At 41.5% G+C, this 12,114-nt stretch overlaps 1 protein-coding gene across 3 annotated transcripts in view; it reads left to right on the top strand.

Annotated features, from left to right (window-relative positions):
- Nucleotides 1–12,114, top strand: part of minar1 (membrane integral NOTCH2 associated receptor 1) — a 71,761-nt gene that overhangs the window by 48,537 nt on the left and 11,110 nt on the right. Inside the window, exon 6 of one of the 3 annotated variants that reach the window (XM_044209511.1) lies at nt 4,303–6,900. The exons of the other annotated variants lie outside the window; for them this stretch is intronic. Coding sequence (XP_044065446.1) covers nt 4,303–4,317 — 15 coding nt within the window. The 3' untranslated portion in view covers nt 4,318–6,900. Of the gene's footprint in view, nt 1–4,302; nt 6,901–12,114 lie in introns of those variants that run through there. 3 annotated transcript variants of the gene reach the window in all.

Below are 12,114 nucleotides of genomic sequence, written 5' to 3'. Positions count from 1 at the left end.
GTCTCAGTGCTGTGGTGTTGACGAAAGCCAGATTGGAACTTTTCAAAGGTATTATTGTTTTCCACAGCAGCAAGGAGCTGCTTAGATACAAGTTTTTCGAGAAAGGCAATTTGGATATTGGGCGGTAGTTATCCAGGAGGGTGGGATCAAGCCCAGGTTTTTTTAAGACTGGCTGGACACAAGCTGTTTTAAAGAAATCAGGGACGCAGCCAGTAGACAGCGAGCTGTTAAAAATGATTTGTAAAAGGGGCGCAATACAATCCATAACTTCCAATAGAAACCTAGTTGGGATTTTGTCCAGAGGGCTGGAGGATACTCTCATAAGAGACATGATGTCTGCGAGTTCGGGCAGAGTAACATCAGAAAAATTGCTCAAAGAAGCCCTGAGCGGGTGATCCACATCTAAAAAGGCAGGATTGGGGGTGATATCAGATCTTATTAACTCCACCTTACCAGCAAAGTGCAAAAGAAACTTTTCACAATCAGCATCACACTCAGCAGGGGCACAAGGAGAGGCAGGGTTAACTAACTGATCCACAGTCTTAAACAGGAATCTGGGGTTGTGCTGATGGGCAGAGATAAGTGCAGAGAAATGGCATGTTCTTGCATCCTTCACCATCCTATTATAAAGGCGTAATAACTCTTTCATGGCCACAAAGTGGACCTGGAGACGTGATTTCTTCCATCTGCGTTCTGCTCTTCTGCAATTCTTTTTACAGCTTCGAATACTGTCATTTAACCATGGCTGTTTTCTAGTCTTTGAGTTTTGTCTATTTTTAAGAGGAGCTATGAGATCTAAGGTTGAAGAACACTGGTAGTTAAAATAATCAACCAAATCGTTGGTGTTGGAGGAATCGGGAAACACACTGCCCGGAGGATTGAACCGTGTACAGAATTTTGAGGCACTATGCTCATTAAGGACGCGTGTGTACTTAGAGCGGGATAAGACAGAACTGGCAGCCTCTAATTCACAATTGAAAACAATGCATAGGTGATCAGATACAAACATGTCCCTGGTTTCCACAGATGGGGTTTTCAGGCCCAAAGTAAAGACTAGGTCTAAGGTGTGGCCACGGGAATGAGTTTGGCCAGACACATGTTGTTGTAAGTTGAAAGAGTTAGTGATATTTAATGGTCAAACTGTACCCCGTAATAACAGAATAGGTACCTGTTAGTTAAATAATACCTAGAGTATAAATTATTTTTATCCCCTTATTGCCTAACTTCCCATCTCATTCCTTTGTACCTACATGTAAGTAAGTACTTTCATGGTACACCATCAGTATAAAAAAAACTGTATCTAGAATTACGCTGTATGTTGCAGGCTGTAATCTCAAGTGTTATCCAATCTTTCCCCTAACCATAACCATGTAGCTTGTGCCTAAACCTAGATCAGGAAACGCTAATATGATTCTTTATCTATCAGTAATTTCTAATGGATTTTGAAGGCACTGACAAACAGTGTTGTATTTGGGTCAGATAAGAAAATGCTAATATGGGTAATTTTGAAATGCAATTGGAACAACATAATTTAGTTTGGAAGACTTGTTTTTTGAAAGGATGCATTGCTATGCGTAATGATATATACTTTCATCTTCAGAGCCGGCCCTAGGATTTTGGTGGCCCTAAGCAAGATTTTGTTTGTGGCCCCAAAACACTCCCAGCGCAACCCCCAATTACACTCACTGCTCATAACTGAATAAACACACACACACACACACACACACACACACAATAGAGATAGACAAATGAATTATCAATAAATCTTTATAAAACTATTTGAAAACTGTTTATTAAAATATATTAAAATTTGAGAGGTTAAGAAAAGCTTAACAACTGCAAAGTATGCAGATAGAGTCGTCGTCGTCGGAGGATGTAGAAGGCTGTGGTACCTCTGTTATGACCTCTGCAGCTGCAGTCTTGTCAGAGGAGGGCGTAGATGCCCCTGAATTCTCTGATGATGGTCCCTCAGCAGCAGTCAAGTCAACTGACAAGGTAGATGTTCCTGGTGCAGCGGAGGTTGCTCTAAAATATTTCAATAATGCCCCTGAAAAAATTATACATTAGATTATTATTGTTTTTTAAATGTAGTCTGGAAGACATTACATAGGTATGTTATAAGTATCATCCAGGCCTTTTCATTAACCACACAACAAGTGCAATTTTATACAAATATGCAAATGATCCAATTATCCAAAATGATCCACAAAAATACTTTTTAACATAACTAGAAACATATGGCAAGAAATCAAGCTTGTTCTAATGAAAAACATTTCAGCTAAAATTAATAATACATTCATAACAGCTTGGCAGGTTCAAATTATTGTTGCTATGTTCAGTTTAATTAAAAAACATGACTTTAATGCAAAGTTAGCCATACAAACAAGGAAGTTATTTGATGCTTACAATCCTACTCAGGTTAGCTAACGTTAGCAAGCAGTGTAAAAAAGCAAGCATGTTCTCATGAAAAACATTTCACAATCAGCATCTAAATGTTATAATGCATTTATTATTTCTAGCCAGCTTGCCAGGTTAAAATGAACTGTAGCTATGTTCTGTTTAATTCAGTTTTGTTCAAAAACACAACTTTAATGTTGCACGAAAAACAACAGATTCACATCAGTTCATCAAAATAAGAGCGACATTGATTTATTGCCGCACTAACCAGCTGACTCACATTGACTCAGCGTTACCCACAATGCCGCCCGCTGCGTTACCATGGCTAGCGAGTCAGTCACCTTGGTACAAAGTGTGAGAAGCATGTGCAACACACAAAGTTAATATTTTTATTTTATGTTCTTCATATGTATTTGTGTCATTTAAATTGGATTTGTATTGTTCTCTGCCTGAATGTTTGTATATTATCATGTTGTTAATAAACAAATAAAAACAAAAGCAATACAGAAAGTCACACTGATCTGTGGCCCCCCCTTAGCGGTTGTGGCCCTAAACAACCGCATAGAGTGTTGATGCCAGTGGCTGGCCCTGTTCATCCTGCCACTCTACTGCCACACTGATACATTCTCTCTCTAATGTCATTCACATGTAAAAATGTATTATAAACCTGTTTATGTGTGTACATTGTCAAAAAAGCAGGCAGTTACCTGCCTCCCTGGCTGAGAGCTGAGTCTTTGCAGCTGCCTACAATCACCACTCACCCAGTCCTGCTCAATCAGCTTGTCAGCATGTGGGAGTATATCAGACCCTTCTCTCCTTCAGTCTGTGCTTGACTGTAATGACTTTGTAATATAGTTCCTACCATAGATTTTGTCTTGGCTCGTCTTCGGTTTGTAGAGTGTTTTGCTGTATTTTTGGTTCCTGCCTGCTACCGACCAAACAAAAAACTGGTTAAGAGATATTGCCTTGTCTTCTGTCTGTTTCTGTGCTTGGGTCCTCATTCTCTGCCACAGTTATGATACAGTCAAGCCAACCATGGACTCAGCAGAAGCAGTGCACATGCGTTCTGCCCTCTCTCTCCAAGGAGTGATCATTGGACGTCATGATGATGTTACAGGAGGTCGCTGAAGGTATTCAAATCCTAACTAACAGTTCAAATCATTGTTTGCTCCATCTCCACCTTCAACCACCTTGGCTTCAGCTCCTGCTCCACCTTCCGGTATACCTGTCTTTAAAAAACCTCACTTACCTCCATATGAACATTACGACGGGGATCCACGATCCTGCCGTGGTTTCCTCACCCAGTGCTCCCTGATCTTCGAGCAGCAACCCTCAACCTTTCCAACAGACTGCACCCGCATGGCATACCTAATAACCCTCCTCACAGGAAGGGCTAAAGACAGGGCTACAGCCGTCTGGGAGCAACAGTCAGAGGTCTGTGCCAGCTACTCTGATGCTTTTATTCAAAGCGACTTACAATAAGTGCATTTAACTGTGGATACAACCCAAAAATTGCAAGAATCATGCAAGTACATCAACTTCGTCAAATATGCTGAACTGTTTTCAGTCTGCGACAGAAGATGTGTACAGTTTCTGCTGTCCTGATTTCAATGGGGAGGCCTCCCAGAAGCTTGACAACAACCTCAGCAAGCTCATCTCTCTGGCCATGCAGGTGGACAGTCTTCTCCATGAGAGAAGGAGAGAGGGGCATGTTCTTCAAGACCCAACTTTACACCTAGCCCTTTCCAGAAGTTCTTTTTCCCTCAGCTCTCTGTGATGAGTCATCTGATACACGTTGTGACTCTCTTCAACCTGTTGCTTTGACTGCTGACCCCATACTCCCTGAACCGATGCAATTGCCGTAGTGTCGTGTGTTTCTTTCTGTTCTCTCCTGTCTTTCTCTAGGTAAAAAGTCTCTAGGTTGACTCTGGCTCTGATAAGTATTTTTTGGACTCCTCCATGGTTCAGCACCTAGAGATCCCCACTCTGCCCCTTGAGACTCACCTTAAGGCCACAGTTCGGAATGGACAGCGCATATGCATGGTAACACACCACTGTTCCTCTTAGTCTTCAAGTGTCTGGCAATCGCCTTGAAAAATTATGATTCCATGTTATTGATTCTCCTGTGGTTCCCGTTGTCCTTTGTTATCCTTGCCTAACCTTACATAACCCCCATGTCGATTGGTCTTCAGGCTCCATTCTTGGATGGAGCAAATATTGCCATTCCCACTGTCTCAAGTCTGCTCTGTGTCCCTCCAGTGCCACTTCTGAAATTCTCAGAGACTTACCTGACATGTCTAATGTGCCCAAAGTTTATGCTGATCTGAGTTCTCAGTTTTCAGCACGAAATGAGCAACCACACTTCCCCCTCATCGACCTTATGACTGTGCCATTGATTTCCTGCCAGTCATGCCTCCTCCACAGGGACCGGGTCAGAGGACTGCCATGGAGAAGTACATAGCGAAGTCTCTGGCCTCAGGATTTATCCATCCTTCAACATCCCCTGCTGGAATAGGCTTCTTCTTTGTAGGTAAGGATGGCATACTCAGACCATGTATTGACTTCAGAGGGCTCAATCAAATAATTGTCCCCCTGCCTTTGATGTTGTCTGCCATTGAATTCCTGCATGGAGCCACAGTTTTTTTCAACCTTGAGCAGCACAACCACTACAATACAGTATGCATTTGGGAGGGGGACAAATGGAAGACAGCCTCCAAAACCTCTAGGGGCATTATGAGTACCTACTAATGCCTTTTGGTCTCTCTAATACCCCAGCTGTCTTCAAAGCTCTTGTAAATGATGTGCTGAAGGACATGTTGAACCGTTGTTTTTGTTTACCTTGATGATATCCTTTTTCCTAGTCTCCTTGGGATCATGTCCTCCATGTTCGACAGGTGTGTAGGGAAAGCAACCTCTGTTGTTTTCAAAGTCCACACGGACTTGAGCTGAGTGAGTTGACAAAGCCAAATGAGAGGTACTGTTTATGGCCTTGTGGAATTCCAGTGTGATTTGAATACACTTTCTTTCCTGGTACTCCTCCGGATTTGTAAGCACCTCAATAGTGAAAGTGTCACTCTGAAACCTTCCAGACCTGGTATCAGGCTCTCTGCCCTGGAAAGTTATGTGTTTTGTCATGCTAACAAGATTAACTGCAGGACTGGAAGCAGTCAACGACTGGATTCACCTGGCTACAAACCACAGGAAAAGGTCTGTATACATAAGATGAACTAACAGGATTACCTTTTCCTGGGACAGAGACTTCAGTTCTTTATTCTTTTGAGAGAATGAGACGGTGTAGTCCCTCATTCATCCAGGAGTGTTCCATCGTAGAAAAGGTTTCAGTCGTAGTCATCTGGACACTGTTTTCAGAATCAAGACGTTTCGGCTCCCATCCGGAAATCATTCTCAATGTTGCATTGAGAATAACTTCCGGATGGGAGCCGCAACGTCTTACTTTTGAGAGAATACACATCACATCAAGACAATGAATAGAATTAAACAAATGGCAATCTCACCCTCTCTTCCCCCTTTTCTCTGTCTCTCTCACACTCACACTCAAACACACACACAAACACCACATACCCCCTCTTTATCGCTCACACCCTGATGTGACCTGAGATAAGATGCCCACCATTATAAATTAGAAAGTGCATTCCTGATCTGAATTAACACTGTTATATCCTGTTATATCCTTTATTTTAGCCCGAGTCTGAATTAATTCAAATTAGTGATCCAATCAGTCAGTATTACTCAGCATGTTTTCCCGAAGAATAATCCAACTACGATATCTGTAAAATGTAAGACGAATGAATTATTCATTCATAGATTTAATACCTTGTTTACCATATGGCCACACTGCCATCTTGTGGCCATTGATAATGAGATCCTGTAACAATTGTTGTTATGATTTTGTGTAGGATTGTAGTTAGTATATTGGGTGATCAAACTAACTGTTATTTAACCTGCAATCGTTTTATTAGAAGTATTGAATTTATGTTTTTTGATAGTTAAGCAGTTAGGAATATTACGATTGAACGATGTTCTGAAATATGATGGATGCTTTGATGTAAACCCTATTACGTACTATTTGATGTTAGAATCACTATTGATTGACCACAGTGATGAGAAGTATGTGACTGATCCGCGTAACATATCAAATCAGATAGTTCCATAAAAGTAGAGGAGACCACATTTTCTGTTAAGAATAAAGGAAGATTATTAGTTATCAGGCATACAGCACTTGGAGCCCGAAAGACCCCTCCTCCGCCTCCAATACAAGCCCTATCTGACGGTGAATAAATAGACTTTCTTCTTTGTTTCCAGAGCAAACATTCTTTCCCTGTTCTGAAATCACATACTCCTTTTCACTATCGCCAAACTGAATAATAATTTCCTACATCTATTTTATTCTGTTTTCCCGTTATATAGTCATGATTAATCCCTCATTTATTCATTTGTTAATAAACATTTAACTATAAATAAATGTTTCATTATCACCATTCATCAAGATTTTGTCTGTGAATATTTATTCAAAGCAGAGACTAAGGATCAATGTGTTGAGAATTCACAACTCTGACTGATTAATTTGATTTTTTTAATTTGTCCTTCGAATGAAGGTGGTGCAAAGATTCAATTTTAAAATAGTTATACCTCTACAGGTGCTAGCCAGACTATTATAGAATCAACTGTATGTAAAGGCAGAAATGTGCAAGTTCCATGTCTCCACCATTTCCTTCCTGGGTTTCACTGTATTAGGTTGATATGTCTGGATGCATCCTGCCAAGGTGAAAGTCGTGGTTGCCCAGGAGTTCACTCGCTGCTGTTGCCGAACCTGTAGAAGAGCACTTTCCAACCTGCTTCATACAGTCTCCAGGTACAAGCTCCAGGTGGACAGCCATCTCCAGCTCCGTACTCCAGCTCCCCGCTACCAGGTCAGACAGAGAGTGGAGCTCCTGCTACTCGTTCTCCAACACCTCCTTGTCTGGTTGGTGGTTCAGATGCTTTCACGGTCCAGAGCAAACTCAGAAGGAATCTTGGCTGGAAAAAGAAGAAGCTGTTTCCATTTCAAAGTCAGCCAGTAAGGTCTGAGTGAAAATTGAGGCAGTCTTGCAGAGAACTACCATTGAGGAGAGAGAGCAGACAACCTTCTGAGTACTTTATAATGAAACACTATGTGCCTTTGAGACCCATTTCAGCTGTAAGCCAGCCAAGCTTAGCAGCAGAGGTGTTGCATTGAAGGTTTTCCACATAACTGTCTGTATTCTTATTTGAAACAGATCTGCAGACGGTGTGGGTGTAGAGCAGTATGCTTTTCTGCTACTGAGTGATGGCCATGTGACTCCTGAGGCCACCCAGACTACCTCATATCAGTTGCTTTATGGACCGCTACATGTGAAAAAGTGTCCTCAGCCATGCATGAAATGGAGACGCCACTGACAGCTGCTGACAAAGCAGAAAGAGTGAAAGATGGTGCCTATTGAAATTTTCTGACTGAAATAATTTAGCAGAGGAGAGAATTTGAGTTTGTTTGCTTCAAGAGGTGAGGATGAATCAGTGTGTTCAGCTGTGGACAAGCACAAACAACAGTCACTCAGTCTGAACATTGAATCTCAGACTTTGTCAGAGTGCCGAGCAGCAGTTTGTTACTTAACAGGCAGCAGTTCTCTGCCACCTCATCCAACTATTCGGTCTAGACCGTACTCTTTATAATATTATTTATAGAGACCCAACAAATCCCACCATGAGCAAGCACTTGGAGACAGTGGCAAGGAAAAACTTAACTTAACTTAACCTTTTAAAAGGCAGAAGCCTCGAGCAGAACCAGATTCAATGGTGAGCAGTCATCGGCCGCTGCCATATTGGGTTGAGAGAGAGAGAGAGAGAGAGAGAATGCCGGGTGGGGGAGAGGGAAGCACAATGCAAATTCCACATAGAATTTTAAAATAGTAATAATGTAATGGTAGTGGTAATAGTAATATTAATAAAATAATAATAATAGGAATGTCATAGGAATAATAGTGACAATGATAGTAACAAGGCCAATAACAACTGTAGTAGCAGTTGTCGAGCAGGAACATGGGAACAGCAGAACTTCATGACTAACTTTGGCATGCACGGAGGACTCCCCGTTAACATGTACAAACTGAGATCAATCTGATAGATAGGATTTAAACCAGCTTAATGCAGTTCCTTTAATGCCAATTACATGTTCCAGTCTCTGTAATAGGATGTGATGGTCAATGGTGTCGAATGCAGCACTAAGAGCTAACATGACAAGTACAGAGACAAGTCTATTGTCTGATACAATTAAGAGGTCATTTGTAATTTTCACCAGTGCTGTCTCTGTGCTATGATGCACTCTAAATCCTGACTGAAAATCCTCAAATTATTGTTATTTAGAAAGTCACACAACTGATTGGCGACTGCTTTTTCAAGGATTTTAGAGAGAAAGGGAAGGTTAGATATAGGTCTGTAGTTGGCTAAAACCCCTGGATCAAGGGTGGGCTCTTTAAGAAGCGGTTTAATTACAGCTACTTTAAAGGATTGTGGTACATACCCTGTTAATAAAGACAGATTGATCATATCCAGTAAAGAGGTGCCAACTAGGGGTAAAACGTCTTTAAATTTGGGGTTCAGTATCTTGCCCAAGAACACTTCGACATGGGCTGGGGGAAGTCGGGGTCGTGTCCGTGGCGTGGTGTCAAATTTCCATGTTTTGCCACATATCCCAATGGCTTAAAGATGTCATGATTTCTCTCAAACTTAAACATACACAGAGGCTCCAGGGAGACATTTTTCCATACATGGAAGCCCTTTATATCCCATTTTAATGTTTTGCACCATTTGCCTTCCGATTAATCCCAGTATGTACTGTACCTGCCTACTTATGTATGTTTGTTTGCTTGTTCAGTTTTTCTTTCCCTTTTCCTGTTGAGCTATCAATCAGTTATCAGTTATCAAGCTCCTCTCCTGTGGAATCAGATCCCAGTTTGGGTTCGGGAGGCAGACACCATCTCCACATTTAATAGTAGGCTTAAGACTTTCCTCTTTGATAAAGCTTATAGTTAGGGCTGGCTTGGGTGAGTCCTGAACCATCCCTTAGTTATGCTGCTATAGGCCTAGACTGCCGGGAGACTTTCCATGATGCACCTCTTTTCTCTCTGCTTCTCCATCTGCATGCATTTTTATCCCATTATGGCATGTTCCTAACTCTACATCTTCTCTCTCCCGTAGTTCTGTGCTTTCTTGTTTCTCTCCTCTCTCCTTCTGTCACTTTCAGCAGGTATTTCTGCCTCCGGAGCTGCAGAGACTGGATCTGTGGATGTGGGCCAACTGCTGCCCCTGTTCCTACTTGACAACTGCTACTACAATTGTTGTTATTGGCTCTATTATTATTATTGTCATTATTATTCTTATGACTGTCATTCCTATTATTATTAATTTATTAATAATCCCCCCTCCCCCCTTCTCTCTCTCTCTGAATCTCTGTCTGTCTTTCTCTCTCTCTCAAAACTTAACACGGCAGCGGCGGATAGCCGTCGACCACTGAGTCTGGTTCTGCTCGAGGTTTCTGCCTCTTAAAAGGAAATTTTTCCTTGCCACTGTCACCAAATGCTTGCTCATGGTGGGATTTGTTGGTTCTCTGTAAATAATATTATAAAGAGTATGGTCTAGATCTGCTCTATAGGAAAAGTGCAATGAGATACCTTCTGTTATGAAATGGCGCTATATAAATAAAATTGAATTGAATTGAGTCTGTTTGTATTTTAGGTGTGTGATCACACCCCAGCCACAGTCAGCCACAGTGGGGAATTAGGTGAAGGTGTGTGTCTGTGTGCGTGTGTGCGCAGGGGTTGGGGTTTTTTGTAACGTGGGGATTAGTAATCTTATTCTGTTATGTTGTTAGTTTTCTTTTTATTTTGTTATTTTTTATTAATTTATTTATTCACCTATTTTGCTATTTTTAAATTTTACTTATTACTATTTTTGTTGTTAATGTTACTGCCATCAGGCCCCGAGCATGAAAGGGCAGGACCAACGGCTCCTGGTACTGAAAGTGCAAGGAACCTATTGTTTTTTTTGTTTTGTTATTGCTTTATGAGAGTTTCGCCCTGAAGACATCTACATGCCAAAATTCACTCATAGCGCCACTTACTGGCAACATAAGTGGGCCTTGTGTGACAATCATCATTTCTTTTATATAAAATTTTCTTTGTGTGGTCCACACTTGATACATTGGAACATGACATAAACAGGGGGTGTTGTGACATTTAACTCCTTTGTGTGGTGTTCAAAATGCATGAAATTTGAAATTTCAGAAATTCAACGTTCAACCTCGGGTAACACGGCCACGGATGCTATACACCCCAATGTGTGGTCAGGTGCGAGGGCCCGTTCATCACTGCTTGCGGCTTTAATTAGGGTCTGAGCAGCGACCACTGCAAGTAACCTATTGGAATTGCTCGGATTATTAGAGCCCGAGCATTGACCACTGCGAGGACCCTATTGTAATGCAAGGAATTATTATTTTTATTTTTCTCCCAAATGAATTGCATTTTTGATGGGCTAAATGTGCTTGAAAACTTCCGAAACTTTGCACACTTGTCAGACTTGGAGAAAATTTACAAATTTTATGGGTCTTCTGCATGGCCGTGGCAAAATTGCTCCACAGCACCCCCACACTGGCCTACGTTTCACCTACATGTACGAAATTTGGGAGGTACATGTATCACCCCAAGACAAACAAAAAGGCCTCTTGGAGCCATACCCTAAACCCAACAGGCAGACAAGTCAGACATTTTGAAGTGAATGTGCACTTTTAGGCAATTTTTTTTACCATTTACAGGGTCTGTACTTTAACAAACTTCTCCTAGAAAATTAATTGGATCGACTTCATATTTTCACAGTGCAATCTAAAGACCTTCGTGATGAAAAGTTGTGAGTGTGAGTTTTCATTAAAGGCCGTGTCCATGGCGTGGCGTTGAACTTTGATGTTCGAAGTTGTAACTTGAGTGTACTAGGTCAAATCTGCCCCAAACTTCACATATTTAATGTCAGTTCCGACCTGAAGATATCACATGTGCCAGTAGTCAGTCATAATCATAGCGCCACCTACTGGTAGCAGGAAGTTATTTTCCCTGTAGTCTTACAAACTACTCTTAGCAGATTAACCAGAACCACCTCAAATTTGTTCAAAGTCTTTACACCTTGATGATGCTTCATTGTGAAGATTGTGAGATCCATCAAATGCTATTGCCGTGCCAAAGCATTATTCGCCATGAAATAGGAAGTTGTTGTAACTTCAGTGTACATTGTCCAATCTGCCCCAAATTTCACATGCTTTGTGCACTGTCCAGAACAGTGAAAATTCAGAGCCCCGTTGATCAACCTCTGGCAGCGACGCCGAGGCTGCGTTGCACTATGAGTCCCGGTCAGGTGCAAGGGCCCGTTCATCGCTGCTTGCAACTTTAATTCTTCTTTTTCTCCGTAAGTCCAAAAGTCACCAAAATTAGCCGCTGGGTTGCTAATTCCACCCACTATTCAGGAGAAAAAAATGCCACTCATTGTCTTCAAGGTGGCACTGTAACAATCCACTGGTCCAATCAACACAGACAGATCAATCAAACGGTGAGTCTGCAGTGATTTTTAGTATCTTGCTGTACTTTGTACAACACCAAAATATTTGACAATACACCTGAAAACAGCAAAATGATGTGA

This window comes from Siniperca chuatsi, linkage group LG1 (assembly GCF_020085105.1).
Source record: "Siniperca chuatsi isolate FFG_IHB_CAS linkage group LG1, ASM2008510v1, whole genome shotgun sequence".
In the NCBI taxonomy this organism is placed as follows: Eukaryota; Metazoa; Chordata; class Actinopteri; order Centrarchiformes; family Sinipercidae; genus Siniperca; species Siniperca chuatsi.
The sequence above is the reverse complement of the archived record's forward strand: the minus strand, read 5'-3'. Positions and strand labels throughout refer to the sequence as shown.